Source organism: Musa acuminata, chromosome BXJ1-8 (genome assembly GCF_036884655.1).
Source record: "Musa acuminata AAA Group cultivar baxijiao chromosome BXJ1-8, Cavendish_Baxijiao_AAA, whole genome shotgun sequence".
Classification (NCBI taxonomy): domain Eukaryota; kingdom Viridiplantae; phylum Streptophyta; class Magnoliopsida; order Zingiberales; family Musaceae; genus Musa; species Musa acuminata.
The window spans coordinates 49,377,061-49,402,176 of NC_088334.1; the positions used below are offsets into that span (position 1 = coordinate 49,377,061).

General features: G+C 37.6%; 4 protein-coding genes and 3 non-coding genes across 12 annotated transcripts; 2 read left to right on the plus strand and 5 right to left on the minus strand.

The window, feature by feature from the left end:
* Positions 1–444: 444 nt before the first annotated feature.
* Positions 445–5,689, plus strand: LOC135581182 (serine carboxypeptidase-like 42). Of its 5 annotated transcripts, XM_065080695.1 has the most exons (12): positions 445–689; positions 790–872; positions 969–1,221; positions 2,523–2,630; positions 2,748–2,840; positions 3,034–3,126; positions 3,209–3,294; positions 3,369–3,647; positions 3,758–3,891; positions 4,762–4,854; positions 4,950–5,067; positions 5,414–5,689. In XM_065080695.1, exons 3-12 carry the CDS (start codon positions 978–980, stop codon positions 5,576–5,578), a joined length of 1,413 nt encoding a protein of 470 aa, XP_064936767.1. In that variant the 5' UTR covers positions 445–689; positions 790–872; positions 969–977; the 3' UTR covers positions 5,579–5,689. The 5 variants fall into 5 exon arrangements, with proteins under 5 accessions (XP_064936767.1, XP_064936764.1, XP_064936765.1 ...); XM_065080692.1 differs by having other exon boundaries at positions 445–872; XM_065080693.1 differs by having other exon boundaries at positions 445–778; positions 872–1,221.
* Positions 5,690–7,919: 2,230 nt separating this feature from the next.
* LOC135588523 (alcohol dehydrogenase 1-like) lies at positions 7,920–10,826 on the plus strand. Its single transcript, XM_065080696.1, has 10 exons — positions 7,920–8,079; positions 8,156–8,292; positions 8,366–8,412; positions 8,488–8,813; positions 8,899–8,981; positions 9,068–9,143; positions 9,250–9,311; positions 9,986–10,081; positions 10,182–10,343; positions 10,429–10,826. The coding sequence occupies exons 1-10, from the start codon at positions 8,043–8,045 to the stop codon at positions 10,543–10,545; spliced, it is 1,143 nt and encodes a 380-aa protein (XP_064936768.1). The 5' UTR covers positions 7,920–8,042; the 3' UTR covers positions 10,546–10,826.
* A 968-nt stretch (positions 10,827–11,794) lies between these two features.
* TRNAP-UGG (transfer RNA proline (anticodon UGG)) lies at positions 11,795–11,866 on the minus strand. The gene has a single exon. It is a non-coding gene; the product is annotated as a tRNA-Pro (tRNA).
* A 75-nt stretch (positions 11,867–11,941) lies between these two features.
* On the minus strand, positions 11,942–12,013 carry TRNAP-UGG (transfer RNA proline (anticodon UGG)). Its single transcript has one exon. It is a non-coding gene; the product is annotated as a tRNA-Pro (tRNA).
* Positions 12,014–12,088: 75 nt separating this feature from the next.
* On the minus strand, positions 12,089–12,160 carry TRNAP-UGG (transfer RNA proline (anticodon UGG)). The gene has a single exon. It is a non-coding gene; the product is annotated as a tRNA-Pro (tRNA).
* Positions 12,161–13,080: 920 nt separating this feature from the next.
* Positions 13,081–20,217, minus strand: LOC135588524 (uncharacterized). The gene is made up of 5 exons (XM_065080697.1): positions 19,787–20,217; positions 18,371–18,480; positions 17,916–18,287; positions 16,533–17,256; positions 13,081–13,456 (listed from the first exon to the last, which is right to left on the minus strand). The coding sequence occupies exons 1-5, from the start codon at positions 20,019–20,021 to the stop codon at positions 13,386–13,388; spliced, it is 1,512 nt and encodes a 503-aa protein (XP_064936769.1). The 5' UTR covers positions 20,022–20,217; the 3' UTR covers positions 13,081–13,385.
* A 3,031-nt stretch (positions 20,218–23,248) lies between these two features.
* Positions 23,249–24,896, minus strand: LOC135588526 (phosphatidylinositol N-acetylglucosaminyltransferase subunit C-like). Of its 2 annotated transcripts, none has more exons than XM_065080699.1 (2): positions 24,742–24,896; positions 23,249–24,447 (listed from the first exon to the last, which is right to left on the minus strand). In XM_065080699.1, the coding sequence occupies exon 2, from the start codon at positions 24,395–24,397 to the stop codon at positions 23,492–23,494; it is 906 nt and encodes a 301-aa protein (XP_064936771.1). In that variant the 5' UTR covers positions 24,398–24,447; positions 24,742–24,896; the 3' UTR covers positions 23,249–23,491. The 2 variants fall into 2 exon arrangements, with proteins under 2 accessions (XP_064936771.1, XP_064936770.1); XM_065080698.1 differs by having other exon boundaries at positions 24,583–24,895.
* Positions 24,897–25,116: the final 220 nt, after the last annotated feature.

The following is a 25,116-nucleotide window of genomic DNA, read 5'->3' on the forward strand; positions in this document are numbered from 1 at the left end:
GGATTGACGAGGCTGAATGTTCTACCTAATCCAAAGCACTAACTTCGCGTGTCAAGCTGCTGCTGGTCATACAAACCACAGTCTGTCTGGTCTTTTGTTCACTTCAATCACCGGCATGCCTCATGGTCCCATAGTCGGGTCATCGTTAATCATCTACCCCCTCACATTGTGTTCAAACTCATCATCTTCTGAATCTGATGCCTGCCATGTTCTCATTCCACTGGCTACCCATTTTAATTCTTCCACAAGAATTGCCAATTCTTCTTTGTTCGGCCATGCCTGGAATGATATGGACTGTTCATGCTACCTACACGTGAAGGATGCACTCTGTCGTTGATCAGCCAAATGACCAAAAAGCCAAAAAGGAGAGGAAAAGCCAAAGCTAAACAACGCACAGTAAGGTCCCATGCTATTAAATTAGGCCAAAGAAGAGGGTATCTGTTCTCTCATTTCATCATTAGTTCAACACACCCGAAACACATTGAGCCACTCACCCCCCACCTCTCCTCCCTCTGTCATGCTTCTCCTTCCCTAGAACTTTTGAGACCATGCCTTGTGGCAGTGGTGTGGTCAATCCACTAATGAGACTTGCTTTTACTTCTTCCTTCCTTTATCGAGTCGACACTCTCCCCTTCCCAAGCCCGAAGCTCCAACCTTGCAATTGAAGTTTGTCAACGGAACTTGAACAGGTCGTGTCATTTATAGGACTTCCCTCCCCTTATTGCCATTAAGACAAGCTTCCGCCTTCGAGGGTGCCCCGTCTAAAATTGTGCTCTTTGTTCGTAGCAGGCGTGATTTGTATCATATATTTGTCCTCATACCAGATTTCAGTTGTGGTTCAGCTAAAATCTAAGCTCTTTATTTGTCGCAGAGTGAGTTGTACCGAGAAGCTGTTCTCTTCTTCTATTGCTTATAGGGAGGGGAAAGGAAGAGGGAATAAGCTAAAGGTTGGTATCTTTCCTTCGTAGAATTGCTAGATGGAGTGGTTGAGAAGGCCGTGTTTGGTGGCGGTGGTGGTGTTGTTGGTGGCGTGGAGGGGAGTTGAAGGGTCTCCGGAAGAGGACTTGGTGGTGAGATTGCCTGGGCAGCCGAAGGTGGGATTCAGGCAGTACGCAGGGCATGTGGATGTTGATGTGAAAGCGGGGAGGAGTCTATTCTATTACCTTGCCGAGGCTGACGGAGACGCCCACAAGAAGCCTCTCACCCTCTGGCTCAATGGAGGTTGGTGTTTGGTGGCCTTTCCTGTTGACAAAATCACTCCTTGTTCATCTTCTGTCTGGTGATCTCGATGCTTTCTCGATCGAGATTGCTCGATTTACACGTCTGCGTCTTTCTCTTGCGATGGTTTCGGTGTTTTGGCTATCAAGATTTCTCCTTTTTGCATCTTGAGATGGTTTGGCAGTTTTCTTCTACTGTTCTATTGTTGGCACTATACGGATTGCTCGGTGTCGCGGCACTCGATGTTGTTCCTGCTGATGCTTGTTCTTGGATCTGTGAACTGCTTCCGGATGCCGGGCTTGACCTTGTTAAAGATTGTCGTATTTGTTTGTGCTCGTGTGAATGCTTAGATCGTACGTCGCTGTGCTCTCATTTCTTAAAATATTATGGTTGTCGTTTGATGTGGGGATGTTTACTACTGTTTTAGGTTTTATTATATTAGCACTGTTTCCTTCTGAAAGTATCTGTGCATTCATTATTATGCCATTTATGAGCTGGTTGTTGTTGGTGGGACTACAAGATACGAACTCTCCTCGGTGAAAAAGGTTATCTTTCTTGCTTTGACTCAAAAGAACAAATAAAAGAAAACAGAAAACTTGGTGTCTCTTGCATCATTTGATTGTTTTTTTTTTTTTCACCTTTTGATTTTCCACTATGTAGGCAATCTTCTTGTTGAAGTAAAAGTTTTACTTTATGCTTCTCTCACAAGAAAGAAAAAAAAAAAAGAATCCATGATCTTTTCTTGCATCATTCAATTATTTTTCTTCCTTTTGATTTGCTACTGTGGAAGCAATCTTTCGATGTACTTATTTATACTAGCATCTTACTTGCTTCCTCGAAGAAGATACTCGATAGACATGCACAATTGGAAACTGAAGTATATAAATTCTTCTCTTTTAGTTTTGTTCTTACCTAATAATGGAATTGAAATATGTTAATTTGCACCAGAATCATGCAAAACTTTTGTCGGATATGCTGTGGATTTTACAGCTTCTTGACTGTCACAATTCTGAACTGTTCACAAATTTCAGCAGGAATCAACTTGATTTATAATTCTATACTTGTGGACATCGAAAAGGCACCTTGTGGAATCTATATTTGTTTGTATGCATAGAAGAATGGAATTAAAAGTTAAAACATACTCTTCCTTTATCTTTGCTTTGTCTTGAATTTTATATTTGTCCTCTACATTTGATACGCATATAAATCGACATATTTCTTCTTTAAATTCATACTTGCTAGAAATATTATAAAAGTTTAAATAGACTGGATCTGCCCAATGCCTCAAATGATTTTATATGCAGGTCCAGGTTGTTCTTCGGTCGGAGGTGGTGCATTCACTGAGTTGGGTCCATTTTACCCTAGAGGAGATGGACGGGGCCTTCAAATAAATAAAATGTCATGGAATAAAGGTTTGGTTATCTTGTCAACCCAAGTGAAATAATTTGAACCACTACAGAAATTATAAAATAAATTAGATACCTTGTGTTCTGATTCACTTAACTGACTCATGTTGTTCAACATCCTAGTATCAAATCTCCTTTTTGTTGAATCTCCTGCTGGGGTTGGATGGTCTTATTCGAATACAACTTCTGATTATAATCGTGATGACGAATCAACTGGTATGCTTGTAGACTCCATTGCACCTCTGTGCTTATTCAGTTTATTCTTCGATTAACAAGGGAATTATAATTTTTTCCAACTTCAGTTTCTTAAAATATGGTTTATTCTGTTTGTGTTTTTGATTAACTGTATAATTCAATATCTGCCATTGTTCTCTCTTCTAACTGGTTTTTTATCCTTCTGTCTTGGAAGCCAATGACATGTACATATTTCTGTTGCGATGGTATGACAAATTCCCTGAGTTCAGATCAAGGGATTTATTTCTGACTGGAGAAAGCTATGCAGGTCAAAGCATCCCTTACTAGTTCTCCCTCCTATGCATTAAAGAACAGGTTTACCATTTTTCTTTTATATAAATGATCCACAGGGCACTACATACCACAATTGGCCAATGTTCTCCTGAATCATAATCAGCATTCTGTGGGTTTCAAGTTCAAGATCAAAGGAGTTGCTGTAAGAAGACTTGCTTTTACTGCCAGATTATTTGTTGATTTATACATATAAACATTTCAAACTCTACTGCTCAGATTGGGAACCCACTTCTCAAGCTCGATCGGGATATTCCAGCAACATATGAGTTTTTCTGGTCACATGGCATGATTTCTGATGAGATAGGCCTGACGATCATTAACGAATGTGATTTTGAGGATTACACCTTCAGCAGTGCACATAATGTGAGCAAATCATGCAATGATGCAATTCTGGAGGCAAATGCCGTGGTTGGGGACTACATAAATTCATATGATGTGATTCTGGATGTCTGTTATCCTTCACTCGTGGAGCAAGAGTTAAGATTACGAAAATATGTATGTGTATCTATTCAATCTTTTGTATTATTTCATAGAAATTTTACTATAACAAATACTTGCAAAGTTTTCATCTAATTCTCTTTTTTTGCGTCCGTGTCAAACCTCAGGTCACTAAGCTGAGTGTTGGTGTTGATGTTTGCATGTCCTATGAAAGGCGTTTCTATTTCAACCTTCCAGAAGTTCAACATTCTCTTCATGCTAACAGGACAAAATTGCCTTATCCTTGGAGCATGTGTAGTAAGTAGGTGTTTTTATTCTTATCCCAATCGATATTTGTATTTTTTGTATAGATATGACAAAATCTAACATGCGAATCAGAGATGATTTGATCTATCAGTTAAGAGCAAACTGAGCTTTTTATAAATAACATGACAGTTCATTGCTGGTCATGTTTTAACACTATAAGGAGAGCATGATTCTCTTTTAATATAATAGAGGAAGCATAATGATTCCAGAATTGGATATCGAGAAAATATGATTAACATATATAGCATAAGGAAAAAAATTAGCATATTCAACTTTTAAGAATATGAACTATATTAAGAAAGAAATTGGTTATTAGTCCTCTCTCTGTACACCACAAAGGCTATTCAATAGAAAGAGTAAATTCTATCTGCTAAAATGAGGCTATACTGAAGTCGAACTTAGTTTATGCCTCTGCCAATTTTTCTTTTATTTTTTTTGAAGAAAATATTCTCAGAGTTGTTAACATCTGTTGAAATGGTTCTTACTTGAAATGAAATGCAAGATATCCAGTTCTTCTTATTATTCTTGAAAGTTATCCGAGAAACAGTATTGCTGATAACTATGAAATTTTGGAACCAAAATATGTCAGCTAGCAAATCAAAGAACAAAATTTTCTCTTTGTATTACAATGATATCGGATTCCTGGGGACTCCTACTATGGTTCTTAACCTAACGATATACGGAACTGAAATTTTCTTGTCTAATTATTTAACAAATCATCTTGTGAATGTTTTCTTTCATATATTGTTATTCCTTTAATTCACAAAATCAAGGTAAATATGAAATCGATCTCTCACTATCGAATGCAGCTGGTGGTTATTTCTCACAATTTCTTTTGCTGATTTTACAAATGATTCTTTGTCAGTGTCCTAAACTACAGCTACACCGATGGTAATATCAATATCCTGCCCTTGCTCAAGAGAATTGTTAAGCATCAAATACCAGTTTGGGTTTTCAGGTAAAGTCTGATGTTTGCAAACATTGAACATCTACCCAGTATTATATGTTTCATACTCAGGCTAAAAATCTTTGTTCAACATCTTGTGGCTACAGTGGTGACCAAGATTCTGTCGTGCCGCTCTTGGGCTCTCGAACGCTTGTGCGAGAATTAGCTCATGACCTGAAATTTGGAATAACAGTCCCTTACAGTAATTGGTTTTACAAAGGCCAGGTATTCAAATATCCTCTGTGGCTTTTTGTTATTTCAAATGCTATTTTTCGGATTTCCTTGTTATTCTCGAATACATTCGATCACATAGGAATGATAAGTATAACATGGATCTTCATCTTGTTCTTATCGTTTACTGGAAAAAGAATAATTAATTCACAGTTGTCTCTTGTAATTAATACCAATGTGTTTACTCACAATGTTTGTATTAGGTGGTCACAATATAGAACTAAGATGGCGAAACTGTGTTCGTACAATTTCAATCTTTGTTACCATGCTCTTATTGATTTCTTTTTAACCAACTTATCCATGTATTTAAGCTCATCGCCTTCTTTCTAATTATGACAAGGTCGGCGGCTGGGTAACAGAATACGGGAACCTATTGACTTTTGCGACGGTAAGAGGTGCATCTCACATGGTTCCATTTGCACAACCTGGGCGAGCTCTTCGCCTGTTCGCATCATTTGTTCATGGCCAAAGGTTGCCAAACTCGACATACCCTCCAATCGATTAAATGACAATAGATGAAGAAGGAAGCAGCAAACTGTTTCTGATTTCCTTTTAACAGTTCAGCCATTTGTTATTCTGACAATTGCCTCATTGAATAAAAGTTTCAAGTTGTTCATTCCTTGTCATAGATTGCTGCTGCAGTTGTGAAGTTCTTAAGCTGTTATCATACATGTTTCTGATTCCTGAGACTGTTTCTTCTTCATTTATATGGAAGTCTTTGGGTTTCATTTTTGTCTATTCATTTTCTGATATGTTTTCTGCTCCCCATTTCTCTTTTGAGAACAAGTTTGCATCAGTCATCAGCCACATGAAACAAAACTGAGGAAGATAGATACATGGATCGATTGATCTACTGAGAATAAGTTGAAAATGAGGTAAATTTAGCTTACAAGACCACACAAACCACAGCAGAGGAAGCAAAACAAAGCATGGAGGATCTTATCTACTAGCTTATTGGTGAATTAATAATGTATTAGATAAAACTTGATCTCATACTTGTACCATTGAATTGCATTGATAGAAGATGTTGTACCCATATTTCTAATGTAAGACTTGGGCTTCTGAGTAATCAAATCCATGTCTCCTTGTAATCACGCCATAACTTTGTTTTTAAGCATTCCTTTTATTTAGCCTTTAAGCTTAGAATAATTGATTTATTAGCTTATTGAGGCACGTGATGTGCCCGATGATCCTATGTCGATAATCAATTCATTATGATTCGGTTTGAACAATAAATCCAATCAGAACTAAATCGATCAATAGTTTCATGGTTTTGAACTAAATCAGAAATCGAAACTGAACTAAACCGATTGAAAAAAAAAAGATTAAGATATAAATAATTTACATAATATAGTGATTAGTATTTCCAACTCATAGCCTATGGATTCTAATCTTTATAAAATCTTTTTATTTTTTTTCTCTTTTTTATCAATCGAAAGTGATAGTTCGTAACCTAAGATCTAATCAAAATCTTATAAGTCAATCTAAATCTTTATCTAGAAATAATATAAGAGTAAACTGAGATATTACAAGTATTACTCCACAATATCAAGGTATTCGATATTTTGCTTGTATTGGCAGGATAGGAAACAATATATTGAAGGCAAGAAAAGCTTAATCATCTAAGTTCATAGACTTTTTGGTAGATATGGCAGTATTAGCTAACCTATTATTGTAAAGCCCTACCAAAGCACCCATCACACTCAATGCTTATTCTCCCTACCAAAAGCACCCATCACACTCAATCTCTAAGTTAGGTGAAGCCTCCCCTAGAAAGCTGTCTTTAGGAGCCACCCACATTTCCTTAGGAGGCAGAACAGCTGATTCATCGCTATGTGTGACATCAATATCTGTTTAGTTAGACTCATGACTTTTATTAGAATAGCCAAAATGATATAAAATTTCTTTTCTAACAATATATGATAAATAACATAACTCAATTCAATCAAAATTTTTATTTATTAATTTAAATCAACTAATATCTTTTCTCCTCACGATGATGACCTCTAAAGAATGACCAATTCAATATACTTTAAACCTGAATTACATGAGAAAGAAAACCTAAAGTCATCGATATGGTGTCAAGTTAGCAAAGGTTTTCAACGTGATTCTTATGATATCTAATTTAATAATTTTAATAAAAATAAAAAAAAATCATATCTACGACTTCTTTTTATAGTCAATATTCTAATAGTAAATAAAAAAAATTCTCTAAAATAAATAAAAAAATATTTATGAAATATATATGTATATTTTTTTCAAATGAGTTATGAAATATATATTTTTTTCAAAAATCATTAAATAAAATTTTAAAATTTCAAATTTTCATAAATGGGTGCGATGATTACCAAAAAAAAAATTTAAACCCTTAATTTTAACAAATGAGTTGATATCAATAATTTAGGCATAAAGAGATATATGACTCTGCTCTCCGCCGTCCCACGCCGGTCGGTCGACACAAATGTGGCGACTAAAGTCACGAGGCATAGTAATATTCTTCTGCTGCGATGGGTACGACACGTTTCTCTCGGCACGCTTTCCGATGCTCCCGCTGATTCCCGCGAAACGCGTCACGAATTCGCGTGCGGAACGATACCGAGGGTCGCACTAGAAACCCACGGGTCGATTCCCCTGTTCCGGCGCATAGTTTTAGACGTCTCTCTTCTCGGCATCCCACCGACTCAACTCGTCAGTTATTATGTTCGTCTCACCCACGGGTACATCATACCGAAAAGGCCGATGCGGGGCACTGTACTCCGAAACCGGGTCCTCGTCACGCCGTTGTATGAGATCGGGAGGCGTCCACGCGACCATACTGTGAGAAAAGCATGGGAGAGGTAGGACTCGATTTGTGTTCCTCACCCTCTCTCTCTCTCTCGCGCTTGGTGGCTATATATAGCTGTGTCGATCCCCGCTCTTCTCTGCGAATGTGCATTGTATCTGTGTAGGGAGGAAAAAGAGTGGCAGAGATGTCGAGCACGGCTGGTCAGGTCATCAGATGCAGAGGTAGGTGTCGATTGTGATGATGGAGTCGTAATGCTTGGGTTGGTTTTGGTTTAGTGCTGAATGATGTTTTCTGCAGCTGCGGTTGCTTGGGAGGCTGGGAAGCCGCTGGTGGTCGAAGAGATCGAGGTGGCTCCTCCAAAGGCCATGGAAGTTCGGGTGAAGATCCTCTACACTTCTCTTTGCCACACCGACGTCTACTTCTGGGAAGCTAAGGTACCATCAAAGACGCTACCTTTGAGATGTACCATGTTATGGTTATATTAGCCGTGTGTTCTGTGATTTGCAGGGCCAGACTCCGGTGTTTCCTCGGATCTTTGGCCACGAAGCAGGAGGGTATGCATCCACATTTCATGTCAATTGATTCATTGGAGTTGTTCTTTGGTCGTGATTGTGGTTTGGTGATGTTAGAGTTGTGGAGAGTGTGGGGGAGGGTGTCACCGGTCTTGCTCCGGGAGACCATGTCCTGCCTATTTTCACGGGAGAATGCGGAGAATGTGCTCACTGCAAGTCCCAAGAAAGCAACATGTGTGATCTCCTCAGAATAAACACCGACAGAGGAGTGATGATAGGTGATGGGCAGTCGAGGTTCTCCATCAACGGAAAGCCGATCTACCATTTCTTGGGCACCTCTACCTTCAGCGAGTACACCGTCATCCATGTTGGTTGTCTCGCCAAGATCAACCCTTCGGCTCCTCTTGATAAAGTCTGTGTTGTTAGCTGTGGCATTTCAACAGGTGATTGGCAGATGCTGTGCATGGGATCTATGGAGTGTTATTATGGACATCGCTTCTGATCCTTGTGCTTGTTAATCTCTTGTAGGTTATGGTGCTACTGTCAATGTTGCAAGACCACCAAAAGGCTCAACAGTTGCGGTTTTTGGCCTTGGAGCTGTAGGACTTGCAGTGAGTTTCTTCCTCTATCTCATCTTGTCATTACATCTCGCACATCACTTCATTGGTTTGAGAACATGTGATGTATGTACTACTAGGCTGCTGAAGGGGCAAGGGCCTCAGGGGCATCAAGGATAATTGGTGTTGATCTTAATCCTAGCAGATTTGAGGGAGGTGAGATTACTCAAAACTCTTACTGCATGCACATCTCTAAGTTTGATGCTCCTTACATTTTGATCTGTGAGTAATTTGTTCTGACTCCATTGGTTTTTGTCACCAGCTAAGAAGTTTGGTGTAAATGAGTTTGTGAATCCAGCAGACCATAAGAAACCAGTTCAAGAGGTTTGTTTCTAATGTTAATTATTCATGCTGGTATATTGCTCCTTACATTATCATGTCATTGTGCAAAACCTTGCATTTCTATACTAGTATAGAATCGTTAACATTGTATTACCAAGAATAATATTTTTTCATGTTTGTCAATGCAAATAAGAGAAAAAGAAAAGTGAATGTTAAGGACTTAATACCAAACTAATATTGTACTAAAACACCAAGAAATGGCACTATATGAATCAGTGTAGCAAGAAGGACCCTGATACTGTTATGTAACATTCCATTAGGAAAACATCGAAAACCTAAGAAGAAAGTGTAGAAATTCTATGTGAAATGTTTACAATATTGATAATACAAGTCACTAAAATCTTCCATCTGGTAAAGACAAGAACTTCAAGGAAAAACCAGAGTTCATTGAACTGTTTAAGATCCATTTTGGAAATATTGCAGCCAAAATGCAAAAAATGGTTGATATGAAAGAAGTCTCACATTGCTGCAATTTAATTGTTGGTGTTTCCTTATTTTGATAATGAGAGTTGAATAGCAATGGAATGGATACCCGTCTCTGTTTCATCCACACCACCTTTCATTACATGGAAACACCTCTCCTGAGTTCTACCTTGAAATGTATTCTTTGCACCAACTGCAATGATGTGTCCCACTGAAACTAGTGTCTCTTCCAGGTGCTTGCTGAAATGACCAATGGTGGAGTCGATCGGAGCATCGAATGCACCGGCAACATAAACGCCATGATCTCCGCATTTGAATGTGTTCATGATGTATGTTCTTGCTTCCCAACCTTGCTTTCCTCCGAATCCACCAGTACTAGAATTTAGACTACCATTTGTTAGTATCATGGAAATGTGTCATCAACCTCAGGGTTGGGGTGTTGCTGTACTCGTGGGGGTTCCTCACAAGGATGCCGTATTCAAGACGCACCCTGTGAACTTCCTCAACGAAAGGACCTTGAAGGGAACCTTCTTCGGAAACTACAAACCGCGGTCGGACATTCCCGGAGTCGTCGAAAAGTATATGAACAAGGTAAAAAAAGGATGAGTTCATCTATCCGATCTGATGCAAGTGCACCGTTCTAATCCTTCTTGGCTGGCACGCACAACTTGTGCAGGAGCTGGAACTGGAAAAGTTCATAACTCATAGTGTGACCTTCTCTGAGATCAACAAGGCTTTTGACTACATGCTCCAAGGTGTGGGTCTTCGTTGTATCATTCGAATGGATGGCTAGAGTTCTTCTGAGCACGCTCACAAGCTAAGCTTCAAGCAGGACTTAAATGTTAGGGAAGAGGGAATAAACTTGTGTTACTTTCCAAAGAGAGTTGGATCAAGTAGAATTTCTGATCTGTGATTTGCTTTGCTTGTATCAAGTTTGGAGGAAGTGATATTAATGTCTGCTTGTTGGGTTTTGTTTCCATGGGTTTGCTTTCTTTACATGAAAGCCATGTAATGTCATTTTCCATGATGTTAGATTGGATTTGTGGAAAGTATATACTGCTGGTTAATGGTTAATTGTTGCCTATGAAATAAGCATAATTATAGGAATCTTCTGTTAATGCTCACAAAGCTTTCCAAAATTAACCTTCTTATGTCATTAAAACTAAACCTATTTAGAGTAACCATAAATCATAGTTGATGATTTCATATAACCACCACCACCTTAGAGACTAATAGTCTCACTTAACTCATAAGGATTATACAAGTATATAAGAAGCACTATGCCCTAAGTGGACTCATTATCTGTAGAACTGATGTTAGCATAAAGCTCTTAGTAGAAGTTTCTTGTGGAAGCAATTTTTGACGCCAATACGACCTCTCTCTCGCCATTTGATCGTGAAATCATCTATCGAAATAGGCGTTTAGAGTTTAGAAAATGTTAATGAACAGTATGTGTGCAGTAGATCAAATTATTAGGCCCCATGAGATGCACCATTTCTTGTGTGGTTTTGTTCCGAGATTGTCTCGATAGTTAAAGACCCACTGCAGTCCAAAAGTTCGACAAGACTACCATTAAAAAAATAAATTTAATTCTAAAAAAATATAAATAAAAATTAAATTAGAATCAGTTAGACCAAATTAAATGGAAATTTGATGAAGCTTACTGTAGGTAGTCCCCTTCTTTACCATAGACAATCTTCTTGCTATTGATAATCTTATAAATAAAATAAAATTATTAATTTACTATTTATAACACTTATATTATCGATTTATTTTTTTTCTTTCTAATAACCTCTTATTTTATCCTTATCGTTGTTGTTAGATGTTGTCCAACTAAGGACGAGGAGGAGAACCAAGGGAGGAAGAAGAAAAAGGGAAAACTTGAAAGAAAAATCTTATAATATATATAACCAACCAATCATGAATAGTCCTGCTTACGAATTAAACATTATATTGAAAATGATAACAATAATGAAAATAGCTTAAAACACGTGTAAAGAATATTGCCCAAAAATGAAAGATTAAATGTCTAATAAAAAAAGGGGGCATTCCGAGAATCGAACTCGGGACCTCTCGCACCCAAAGCGAGAATCATACCACTAGACCAAATGCCCTGAATGCAATGTTTAATCATTTTAAATTTATAATCAATTAAAATAAATATATAAGACAAAACGAAAAATAAAATTGGGGCATTTCGAGAATCGAACTCGAGACCTCTCGCACCCAAAGCGAGAATCATACCACTAGACCAAATGCCCTGAATACAACTTTGGATCTTTTTCAATTTATAATTAATTAAAATAAATATCTAAGACAAAACAAAAAATGAAATTGGGGCATTCCGAGAATCGAACTCGGGACCTCTCGCACCCAAAGCGAGAATCATACCACTAGACCAAATGCCCTGAGTCCCATTTTGGATCTTTTTAGTTTATAATTAATTAAAATAAATGTCTAAGACGAAACAAAAAAGTAAAATTGGAGCGTTCCGAGAATCGAACTCGGGATAATGACCGGGTAGTATTCAATCTTAATTTTATGTTTATTTTTTTGAAAATAATAATAATAATAATAATAAACTATCTCTGTTGAAATCCAAAACAAAAAAACAAAAGGTGTGTTGAAAGGATTATGAGCTAGAAATAATCCTAGAGAGAGTGCAAAGGAATTGTTCTATATTGGACATCATCAACGTAGCTTCGATTCCCATCGAGCGCTAACATTCGACTACGAACCAAGTCGAAGAACTATCTTTGCGAGTGATTCGATTTGACGATCTGACTTTGAAACGAACAAACAGTTTTAGAGCAAGTTTTCCTTAGTACAGTACCTTTGGGAAGGGTGGGCTGCACTGTGGTAGCACTCTTAACTACTCTTAAAAAGTTATTCTATTGGAAGTTGATTCTAACAACAGTTTTGAAATTTTCTATCCCACTACGCCAGTTAATTAAGATCCCTTGGAAGATACTACACATCATTGTTAAAGACATTCTTGGTATTTTCTTGTTTTTAATTCAAATTTATCTATATTCATACACAGGATAATTAGACAATTACTTGCTATGATCCCTTCTACTAATTGTCTTCTTCTATACACCTTCAAATATTTGTCACTCCTCTTAACATCCTTCTTATAAACTTATATCAACTACCATAAATTATGATTATTATACCCTTCATTGCTTTCACTAATTAACTCAACACTTAAGTTCCCAGTATTTTAGATGAATATTAATATCTAAAAATAACCTTTTGCCTACCAACAAGCTTGTGATCAAAGGAGACATACCTCAGTTCTAAATTAGGTTCAGCGGTTAACACGAGATTAAGGTGGTGCAAGCTACCTCTGAGGAAAAACATCATCCAGTCAAATGGAAGCCAATAGGAAATAATTAGACGCCAAATACATTGCTTAACTTAGTGTGAAAAATAGTACATAGCCGCGAAACCCTTGCATACCTATCGATGGCCTGCCACCTCGGTGGCTTTGACCGGAAAACATACCTGCTAAACTGCAGCTACTCCATATATACAACATCAAAGTTGTGTTGCATCTCCCTGCTAACTTCTGGTTTCTCATGGCATCGTGGACTACTTTGTCCAGCTTCTCTTGTAGACAGCTTTCCCTTCTTAACAACTCAGTATCACGTACAAGAGTGGTGCAAGGAGCAAATGAACAGAACTCTTGCCTGAAGCAAAAGCTGAACACAAACGAAACTGATGTTACACCAAGAATAATGCAGTAATTGTATGAAGCAAAGAGTTTATAAGAACAGTGGTAACAGTCAACAGGTAACAATTGCTTCTGATGCTTCACATTTAGGACAATGCACTTGATTTGGTTCTTCGTCTATTTCAAAGACACATTAGCATTCTTTTTTTTTCCAAAAATACTGAAAATTTTAATTAGAATAAGGAAGTCTACAATAGTAGGAGAGCCATCCAACAAAGAAGAACCCTGATGAGCCAACAAGATGATGCATAACCATTGTTGATTAATTGTCAAACAAGTATTTGATCAAATTAGTTCTTCCAAACTTATTTAAATAGTTGATACTTTAGACGAAAATTCAAAATTAGTCATCTTCATTTAACTTTGTTTGTTCGATTAGAAATGGAATCTGAATGCATGTAAATCTTGTTCTACGATGAAAACTCACCCCTACATTCACTTGAAAATATGATTGGATATTTTTCTCACAGTTCATCTTACCGGTCCGTACCAATGTACCGACCAACAATCTATATGATACATACCGATGTGCAAACACATAGTATAGTGGGACGAACCAACAAACTGGTATATACCGCCCATACCGGTTCCTTATCGGATCGGTATGTACCGCCCATACTGGACGATATACCATGGTACGACGAACCATGATTCTTCTTATATGTATGAACATGAACGAATTTCATGAAGACTCCTTCCATATTTTAACAGTAAAACAATAAAAAACATCCATAATGGATGGAAGGGAATTGTTTTTCTCATTCCAAAATAGAGAATATTTCTCTTAACACTATTTGAACCTCATTAAGAGCCCAAGTTTAAACTAGTCATTAAGTAGAAAAAGTTAAACAAAAAAGGGTTAAGATGTCTGGTTAACGACTAAAAACATTTAACCATGTCAAACAGTCAAAATGATCATTTCAAAACACTCACAAAACTAAATCAAGAAAATTATTTCACAATAAATGATACTGAATGGTGAGGGTGTGTGTAAGACTAGGTGTATGGTACATTACCAGTCTGGACGTTTAGCGAAACTACTAGTCTAGATTCGAGATTTATATCCTTGCTAGGACAACCTAATATATTTTACAACTAACAACTCTTTGATTTTATCCTTGTGCCAAAATAATCATGAACATAGGGTGATCGAGACAACGGCTAAAGAACCTAAAAGGCCTCTCCTGCTGTTAAACTCATGCATAATAGAAATCGTCATTGGTGTTGCCTGAAACACCATGATTAAAGAAGTCAAATTCAAATCCTGGATATTTCTGCATCCAAAAGTAGCTCACCATAGATCTATCAAGTTTCCTGCTAATTCTATCAACTACTAATTGTTGCTTCCATCAAGACCAACTGAAGCCTTTGTATTCTAAATCATTGACACCAATTTTAAAAAGCATTCCTTCATATCAGCACAATTGCTAAGAGAAAATTTTCTATCCTTGGAATCATCTGGATTTATTATTGCATTCAAATCTCCTAGGAGAACCCATAAAATAGTACAATTGATGTCTACATCTTAAACTTTCCAATAGCTTGCATATTTTCAGATCCAGAATTAGCTCCATGAATGACAGACAACAAAATATCATTTCCTTTGGACAATGTCATCTAACAATGAATAACTTGTCTCTCTTTACTCAAGGGATGAATAGTAAAAACAACATTGTTCTTGGAATTTAATAATAACTTGAAGGGACCATTCAAACAACTCTTTAAGAAACCATATTAAAGTTGAATATCGAGCCTCTTGATAAATGTTCTTGGAATTAAAAGGATGCATCTGTGACCTTTGTTGAAGCCAATGGAATTCAATAACTCCACATAGTCTAGTAAAAAAGAAAGGCTTACACTTGGAGTGCTTCTTCTTAACTAAAACTGACAGTTCCTTCTTCTTACTTGCAGTTGGAGGAGCTGATAATGACACACCAGCATTTGGTGATGGTCATTCACAAGGACAGACAGAGATTAAAAGGGATTGGCAGGATATCTGCATGGATAGCTTGGAAAAGGGATGACTATGAAATTAGAAATATTTACTAAACAGGAATGTACCCCGTAGCCTCTACCACACAAACCATATGCACAAACTCTGGTAACACTTAAACCCACAAGGTCAATCTGTTGAAGAATGATATAGGAAGTTGGCTAACATACAGAACTGATCATTCTCAGTGACAACTGGTCCAATGAGATTGCTAACAGATAGCTAATGAACCTTACTTTTTGCAACCATCTGCTAAAACATTCATTAAGTCTGAGACCATCCACATATGTTTCTTCATTAAGCCGAGTAATTTCAACTCCTAAAGAGAAGCACGGTTTTATAGTCATGGGCACATAAAGGGAATTACATATGGAACACCAAAGTGCACACCCTTGGATTCAAGATACAATGTATACTAAAAATTTTGTCCAACTGGTATTTCCTAGTCTAACCATTTAATTGATTAGAATTGGTTAAAACCACAACACATCAGTCCCCAGTTTTTGGACTGACGATGTCACCCAAGGGGACAATCATCAAGTATACAACACTACCAATGAATTATGCAGATGAGAAGAAACTTGATCAAGATCATGCATGATAGACATAACTAGAAAATGGTTATTCCACAAGAACGAGAAGAAACTTGATAGAATGGGTAAAACAACATGTGATGACACCCATCATGTCATAAGTTATGCAACTTAACTTTGACCTAAATCAGGTTTAATCAAGTTGATTATTCAAAAGAATAAAGACAAGAAAAATCCACTTCAAATCATGAAATTATTCGGAAAATTATGTCATAGCAAGATCTTAGCAGTCAATGTTTTTATCTATTTTCCATAAGTCATTATCAAAAAAATTAACAAGCTCTGACTATGGCATGAAATCACATGATAAAATATTTGAAACCATGTTGAAACAAGATCATACTATCACATGTCTTCTCTTTAGCTTATTTTCAGTTAATTATATCATTTGCTGTAGAAGTTAGTGTAACAATTCAAGCTTTTGCTAAATAATCAGTGATGGTATGAGAAAAACTCACATGAATATGGTGCAGGTGAAATAGATGGCAACCTATCAGGAGGCTTGTTATCTGTTATACCCTCACTACGAGGTTGAACATGGGTAAAAGAAACAGCAGGTGAAGGAGAAGGTGGATTCATGTTTGGAGCTGGAACAGGTGAATTTTCATGCACACGAGGAGCAAGTAGATGTTGTGGAGCACTTGCAGGCCTAGTAGAGTGCCCCAAAACAGCTTCTGGTGCAGCAGAATGCTTTGGAGCATCAACAGGTGCAGCAACTGGGGCTAAATAACCCTTGCTTCTTGGTTTTCTTGAAAATCGATATCGGCAGCCAGAGGGAGTTGGAGATTGGTAAGCAGGTTGTGGAGCTGTATCAGGCACAGGAGCAGGAGCAAGGTGCATAGGAATATGGTGATGATGGCCATGGTGATGATGGTGGTGGTGCAAGTAATGATGATTATGATCTGGATTTGGTTGAGGAGCTGGACTTGGTGAACCAGTATTTCCTCCATTATTCAAGGAATGTTGAGGAAAAGAGAAAAGACGTATTTGCTTTACTCTACCAAATACAGTATGATTTAGGCCAAGGTTTCCTGCAGAAGAATTCTGAATTGTTTGAGCCAACTCTTTCCACCTTGGTAGGGAGGGCTGCCGATTCCCAACTGCAAGTATAATGGAGGTTTGAACAATTGTTGGAGGAGCAACTGTAGAGCCCTCCAAGTTTGTCAATCTAACATATAAATTCTGCAACAAGTAACGAAGAAGTTAGTATCTAAAAAACAACAATTTAAGAAGTGAAAAGCTCACTATTAGTAACTTGTTATTTATAAGTTGCAGCTTATATATCAGAATGCTCACATAAACCATCCAAGATGATGTTTTGCCACTGGAACCATGGGATCATGCTATGCAGGTGATGAGGCAAGTGCCCATTGACAACTGCACCAGCTATACAGGCACGGGGCACAGTTGCATTGTATCAACCTGAAGCATTCTTTTTTTTCTTTTGAGACATCCTTGCCTAAATTGCTCTACTAGATTTTCCAAAATGACTAGTAGGAGTCTCTTTCAAGCCAATGCTATACCCTAAATTATCTAGGGTCTGGTAATTGTAATAGTAACTACAAATAATAGTCACTCTATATAGGAGAACTAGAAATCAAGATCCCAGAAAAAATGATCGATAAAATGGCTTCAGATATTAAATTCTTCAGGTTGTGCACATAAAAAAACCTTAAGCATACCCGGAAGCTAGCTTCTTTCAATAATCTGTTTATGGTAACAAAAGTAATTCAGTAAACAGATGCACCATAAGCAATGAAAAATAGAAAAATATATATATATATCATTTAAGTGAAAATGAAAGAAGCCATTGGCACAGGGAATGGACATTGTGTTCAAACCTCATTCGAGTTGAGAAGTAGTCCAGCCTTCATCTGATCCTTCAGTTCACTGACTTTGTCCTGGACTTGATCAATAGAAAAATTTAAAGTAAAATTGAAAAGCATTTGCACCTTCTGCAAAAGAAAAGCTCTTTGAGGGGGTATTATGGTGATCCCTCCAGGAAACTTAAGCACTTCAAAGAACCATGAGTTCCCAAACAAGGATGCAGTCAGATGAAGAGTTGACTGCCTTACGACCAAGGACATAAAAGACTCCCTAAGTATGCTTAGCCCAGTTGTTGAGAGAGTTGAATTTCTTGGATAGGGCCAAACTCCAAAAACCACATTTGTCCAGTTAGATCCACCCAAAGGCTCCAGATAGATTACGGCTACCTGATCGAGTTAAAGCATTCAATAAGTGCATGTTCATGTTGAGGTAAACATAAAATATGCATTAAGAGTAAAAGAAAGAGCACCGAAGAATCAGGGACACCAATTTCTTCAAAGATGTCAAATTGAAGTTTTCCAATATTGGCATTTAGCAGAGCCACTGGCTTTTGTAGTCTGAAACTCGCAACAACTTCGGCTGGCAAAACTAACTTAGTCAATTAAAAAACTCAAATGACCAAATTAATAAAAATATAATATAATACAAAAACCACATCATAGTTTGTATATAAGAAGATTTGACAAATATATTAATTTAACACATTTTAAGCAAATGATGGTTAGGAGCAATTGGAAAGAACATCATTGTTGTGAATCATACAATATTGCTGTTGGTGGAACTAAATAGCAGAGAAATAATGTAGCGTTGGCTTTCTTGCTCTAAATCGAGACATACATGAACAAGAACTTCCGCTCTTGTTAAATTCCAAGGCAACAAAGATACTCAATAATCTATATAACTTAACCATTTTACATCAAGCCTCAAGGCCATCGTTCTTGTTAGATACAGCAATCAGCAGCAAGAGGGGACAACTAAAAGTGACAATTTCTTCAAAAGGATTTCAATTTTTTTCTACAAAATATCCAACTCATTTTTGCCTACATATGAACAATGAAGTACTGAGACAACAAAGCCCATTACATTATAAAGGTAATATCTAACATAAAATTGCAGAAGATTTTGTGGGCATAAAATGTGATATCCATACAACCAAATAACATGCTGAAAGGTGTGCTACTAAGAAGAGAGCGCCATCATATGATTAGACAATTATTTGGTATCGATCAGTCATGAACTATTATGAACTACACAGAGCACATAACTTTACGTTTTCATGTCCTGAACAGTTCTTTAGGACCCGACACTGATTAATTCTTGTAAAACTAACTAAAGGATGATGCTAATAAGGGTTAATGGCACAAGATAATTATCAATCTCATTAAACTTCCTACGTTCTACTGAATACTAGTCAATCGTTTGTCCCTATGCCGGTGTTGCTAACATGGATGGTGTTGCTGTAAGTTTCTATTGAAAATTATTATAATTTTGCTGAAGTTGACCCACTAAACCTTAAATTTTGCTTTGTCATCACTGGCCAAGCCCTACTTCTGTCGCCTAATATTCCTTTCCTCTTCCTTCGCGCCGCCGCACCACCACCTTCTGCTCCTCTCCTTCACCGTCATCATCCTCCCCCCCTCATCCGCGGCCTGATTCCCAGGCCTTCCCCGCTACTGTTAGAATTTCTTTCACTACCACCACCACAACGCCAAGGGGATCTGTGAATAGGAAGGAACGGACGAAAAGGGGAGGCGGAGATGGTGGTTGTGATGGTGGCGGTGGTATCGGAAGAGGAGGAGGAGGAAGAAGAAGAAAATGAGGTGGCAACGATAATGCCGCTTTCAACCCAAAAATATACCAAGCTTTTAACACTCCGCCACCTGACCTGTGAACCGCGAACCTCGATCGTGACGCCCGTACATCTTCACGAACGGCGGCAACCAGAACACCGCCGACAGCAGCACCGCGAGGCCAAGAATCAGAGCGGCGACGCAGCGGGGCCGCACTACACGCCCGATCGAGCGGCAGCGCGGGAATCCGGAGCCGGAACTCCTCTCGGAAGCCTCAGGCGGGGACGTCGGCAGCGCGGGCGCAGGCTGCTCCTCTTCGGATTTCCCCATCGCCACCCCACCAGATCTCCTCAGCCCGCATTCCCACCGTAATCTCCTTCCAATGCGCCCATTGCCTCAACACGGCGACTAATCGTAGCGGAGATCAACAAGACTGAGAGGGTTAGAGCTGGACCGATTAGGGTTAGAGCAAGGCGAGGGGGACGGAGAGGAGGGAGAGATGAAGGTGAAGGGGGGAGAGAGAGAGAGAGAGTTAAGTAGACTTCAACACTGTGCTTTATTCATATATATTGTCATATAGTTTCTTTTGCCAAACCATCGGAGAGACGTTTTTGCATTTGCACCCCTATAATCCCGTGTTTCGCACTCACGTTCTTTCTGGTGACAAACTGACATGTAAACCCGCCATGTGTCAATATAATACAATTGCGTTTCGATCCTGGAAGCACGCATGTGAAATTTTAAAATGGTGAGGGTGTTAATGCAAAAAAACTCAGGCCGTTTGAATCGACCCGTGACGCTGGTGAGCGTTCTTTGCTTCACAGTCAAGGGAGAGGTTGGACATGGGGCACAGATTGGTGGATAATTACGAGAGTGCCATATTCCTCAGAAGACACGTGTGTGGTCGATGGGACAAGTGGCATGAGTCAAGATGGAAGACTTGTCGTGGACCGGACTCCGGTTCATGAACCGTGGGTTCCGGTTTAGTCTAATTTGGAATCTAAACCGAATCTGTTGCAGGTGATTTCAGTCCAATTTAAGATTCGATTATTTCGAATCTGATTTTGAACTAAATTATTTTTTATTTTTTTAATATCTTTTAAATTAGTTATTTAATTTATCATTTACAGGATATTTATTTTTTTTTTACTAGTTCGAATTTCGATTTTGATTTTAAATTTTAGAAACTGAAACTGATCTGAATCATTTCAGTCTAATTTAGTTTGAAATCGTCCGATTCAATTTTGGTTTAGTTTTGATTCGAACTGAATCGAGTTAAGTTGATAAGCTTTGATATGCTAATTAATTAATTAATTATATATATATAACTTAATTAAAAACTTATGCATGATATATATATAATAAATCACTTTCGAACGTAGGTGATTAGACTACAAACATGCCTTATTTATTTTAGGTTTTTATCATTCTACCAATTATGTAATGTGGTGAATTTTTGCTTACAATAATTACAAAAATATTGTCCAAAGATTTTGCCAAATATTTATACAAGATATTTTCTACAAGATTGTCAATGATTTTATGATATTATTCATAAAGCTAGAACGGAAAAAATAAAAAAAAAAATATTTTAGTAGACTAGTTGAAATCCCATCATCTTGGTCTTTGAACCCTACTTTGATTGTTGAGCCTTATCACTTCAGCTTATCCAATCCAATCCAAATGTCACGTGTTAGTTGTTTGTGAGTGTTTCAAAAAAAAAAAAATATTAATTTTCGTTATTATAAATAAAACCAACAAATAATATTTCATATAAAAGTGAGATATGCATGTATTGTTAAAATTTTAAAAATTATTATATTAAATGAAACATATGTTATCCATATAAAAGTTTTTGTTGGGCATTCACTACTCAAATTTGTTGTTCAAATTTCAGCAAATGAAAAGGAGATTGCAAAAGATTATTTTCAAGCTCATGAAACAATAGTTCAATTTATGCTAAACTCTTTAATCTGGTATTGTATTTACTTTTGAACTCAAGGAAGATTGCATATAGTTTTATCATCACTAACCAACTAGAAAAAGATGATATAGTAAAATACACATCCTCAAATAGTAAGGAGCATGAGACTGAATACACGACCCAATGAAATTTCCGGATCAGATGCATAATTTATGCTGAGTAAGATATCTGTAAAGCATATATAATAGTGGAAATATGCAGGTCAAAATGTCCTAAATGTCCATTTAAATAATGTTGAAGATGTACTAAATGTAACTTATATTAAATCTTATATAGAGTTGGATATCATTAAAACATATGAAAGTTGAATGAGAAAATAATTCTCCCCAAATAAGAGCTTTGACACACAAGGACTGAAGAGAAATGCTAAAAAAATATTCCGCTCATACCTCAAAATATTTATCAATCCATCAAAACATTAAAATTAAAATCGACATAGAGTACGTATCCGAGTCCACCTTAGCCCTCCAACAAGCGCTCGAACTCCATTCTTAAGCAGACGATCATGAACCGAATCAGGTTGATTCAGACATCACTAACAACATACCTATCAAAAAATATTATTGTGTTTACAAAAACAACAATAATGTCCCTACCATATGGCATCAGCTACATTGTTATTTCCATGCTCCCACAAGCCCTTGTGCAAGACAAGAAGACAACATCCTTGGTTATTGGCTGTGGCTATGTAACACTTCAGTAAAAGAAAACTACAAAACCTACCTTCTAGATCAAAAAGTTTTTCTTTCAACTTTTGCTTTGACCCATAAGAAATACTCATGATGTATAAAAGAAAAATTGTAGGCAGGAACTATATAAAATAGAAACTTGTTCCACCAATAATCAAGCAGCCAATTTTCTCGAGCATTTCTAACTTGGTATACTATGGCACAATATATAAAGCTCAAAATTTGTTCTGTGACAACATTGTCCAGTAAAGAAAACCAAAATGATGTGTAATTCTTCGACACTAATTTGCCATTGTCAAAACAATTGGCAGCTGGAAAAGGCCTCAATCCTATGATGACAAACCATGATTGGCCATTGACAAATCTTCATCAACAAAATTACAGCAAAAGGCTTTATAACACATTTCATAACCACACAAATGCATACCAAATCCTATATTTGAAAGATAACCACCTTTCAGAACAGATGATTACATTAAAAAGTGTAAATTACATGATTCCAGAGAAATTTGCTTCATCTCATATTGAACATCCAATTCACTCCACACAGCAGTGACAGGAGACTTCAACCTCAAACAGTGTCATACAGCTACTAGAGCTTCAACTTAGGATCATACAAGTCATATCCATTTTCTCCACTTCACTTTATCCTTATCTTATAATGGTATAGGATATGAAGAAATTACAATTAAGAAGCAACAAGAGAATTCTAAGAAACATGTTTACTTTGAGTTATTATTCAAAGAATTTTGAATAATCAGAAACTCCACACTTTTGATGGAAAGCATTCAATTTATGGATAAGAGAATTCTAAGAAACATGTCTACTTCGAGAATTCTAAGAAATATGTCTACTTTGAGTTATTATTCAAAGAATTTTGAATAATCAGAAACTCCACACTTTTGTTGGAAAGCATTCAATTTATGGATAAGAAATACTGTACAGAAGACCAGTCCAAAACCAGCATTTAGCTGATAATTTTATGTACAGAAGAAAATACTAGAAACAATGTACAGACATGAATACTAAATTTGAACAACATCGAAATGAATAAGTAATAAGAGCAATATGCTCAGTAAATTACCGAAAGCATGCCCTTGACAAGGTATCATGCAGGTAAGTGATGCTTACTCCGTTATGTCAAAACACAGTTTAGCTTCATCCCATGGACCATTTATCTCAAACTTGTATTCCTGTATCCTTATAAGCCAGTAGGGGCAAACAACAGATATGAAAAGTAGAAGACCTAACAAGAGAACAAAGAGCATGCCATGCAACTGGTACACAACACTCAGTGTCATACTCATTAATGCAAATGAAAAGCCTAGGTGCACTCTGTTGGAGTATTTCTTGATGCAAAACGTGATAAGTGGCGCAAAAAGAAAGATTTGCAAAGAAAAGAGCATGATGGCAAAGACATGAAGCCTAGATGGGAGGCGTGAGGCCACAAGAACTGATGCCACTATTGACGCATTCAAAGAGATGTTACTTGCCAGATTCGGGTTCTTCAGAGCACCGGGGGGTCTTATTGTGGAGCCAGAATAATCATGCAGGAAAAGATGGATGATGAGAAGCGATACAGTTAGTGCCACTATTGAATCTGAACTCATAGACCTGGTGAGAGTGTGATAGATAGGTGCCAAAATGTATAGGCCACATATGAAAAAGGAAATGTTGAGAAAATACCGTGAGAGAAGCTGCACGGAGAGCTGACTAGTAGTGATCAAGAGTATCGAAAAACCAAGTGCTAGGAGACCTACATCCAGTTTAAGGAGAGAGATCTCATCAATGTTCAAGCTCAATGTGTGAGCCCATACAGAGACCACAAGAGCTACTATGCATATATATTGAGTAATGGAGACAGAATCTTGCATCACTTTCCAAAGATCCCTCTTTACCACATTAGCATTCATAACCATTTCTTCAAGAAATGACTCATCGGTGTAGTTGTCATCATAACCTGGCTGCATTCCTCCATAGGCCACTTTCTTCCACATTGGCCGTTCTATGACCTGATCTGTAGCACCTTCCATCTACCTTGTTAGGTCTTCGGATGCTGAAGTCTTCAGTAATCAACTTTTCCCTGCAGAGGGTAAGAAAGTGAAGTCCAAATGAACCAACAGGATAAGGTCGATTAAACGGATTCTCTCCTGCAATCCAGCACAATAATACCACATGATGGTATCCATATATAACGTGATGATAGTCTAATGCATACCGATCGATGGCTGAATTGGTATGACGCAGTACAGATCAACATACCAACGCTCAGTATAGATCAGTATCACCTATACAAGAGAAAAGAGGGAGAGAAGAAAGGGAAGGTCTGAGGCAGAGGAGGGTTGGGATCGGGAAGGAGAAAAGGGGTGGAGGGTACCGGGGCAAAGGGCACGGGCGGTGGCGGCGGCGACAGGAGGAGAGGAACGCGAAGCGTCTGGGAAGCTGGGCTTGAGAGGGATCACCGGCGGCGGCGGCAGCAGCACCGATTAGAAGACCGATACCGACTAGGGTGAAGGACCGGATAAATCACTCTATTTCTTTTATATTTGGGGGGTTTTATTTATGAGTTGGCTTGAGTTGCATAGCTAAACTCGGATCAACTCGTGCGAGTGGACGATTCACTGTCCCAATCGATTCGCTGGAGTTGACCAGATCGTCATTTTGACCACTTGCTCTTTGCGTGCCGAAATTATGAATACAAAGTGTCTATACAAAGTGGAAAAATTCCATTTTTCAAGAAATTATTAAATAC

Coding starts and splice junctions, on each gene's coding strand:
- LOC135588523 (XM_065080696.1), top strand. CDS start 8,043: ATGTCGAGCACGGCTGGTCAGGTCATCAGATGCAGAG. Junction 8,814..8,898: donor TAGCTGTGGCATTTCAACAG/GTGATTGGCAGA, acceptor AATCTCTTGTAG/GTTATGGTGCTACTGTCAAT. Junction 10,082..10,181: donor CATTTGAATGTGTTCATGAT/GTATGTTCTTGC, acceptor CATCAACCTCAG/GGTTGGGGTGTTGCTGTACT.
- LOC135588524 (XM_065080697.1), bottom strand. CDS start 20,021: ATGGGGAAATCCGAAGAGGAGCAGCCTGCGCCCGCGCTGCCGACGTCC. Junction 18,481..19,786: donor TCGAGGTTCGCGGTTCACAG/GTCAGGTGGCGG, acceptor TAGTTTTGCCAG/CCGAAGTTGTTGCGAGTTTC. Junction 18,288..18,370: donor TTGGTGTCCCTGATTCTTCG/GTGCTCTTTCTT, acceptor TAACTCGATCAG/GTAGCCGTAATCTATCTGGA.
- LOC135588526 (XM_065080699.1), bottom strand. CDS start 24,397: ATGGAAGGTGCTACAGATCAGGTCATAGAACGGCCAATGTGGAAGAAA.
- LOC135581182 (XM_065080691.1), top strand. CDS start 1,289: ATGCTTTCTCGATCGAGATTGCTCGATTTACACGTCTGCGTCTTTCTC. Junction 3,127..3,208: donor GACTGGAGAAAGCTATGCAG/GTCAAAGCATCC, acceptor AATGATCCACAG/GGCACTACATACCACAATTG. Junction 3,892..4,761: donor CCTTGGAGCATGTGTAGTAA/GTAGGTGTTTTT, acceptor ATTCTTTGTCAG/TGTCCTAAACTACAGCTACA.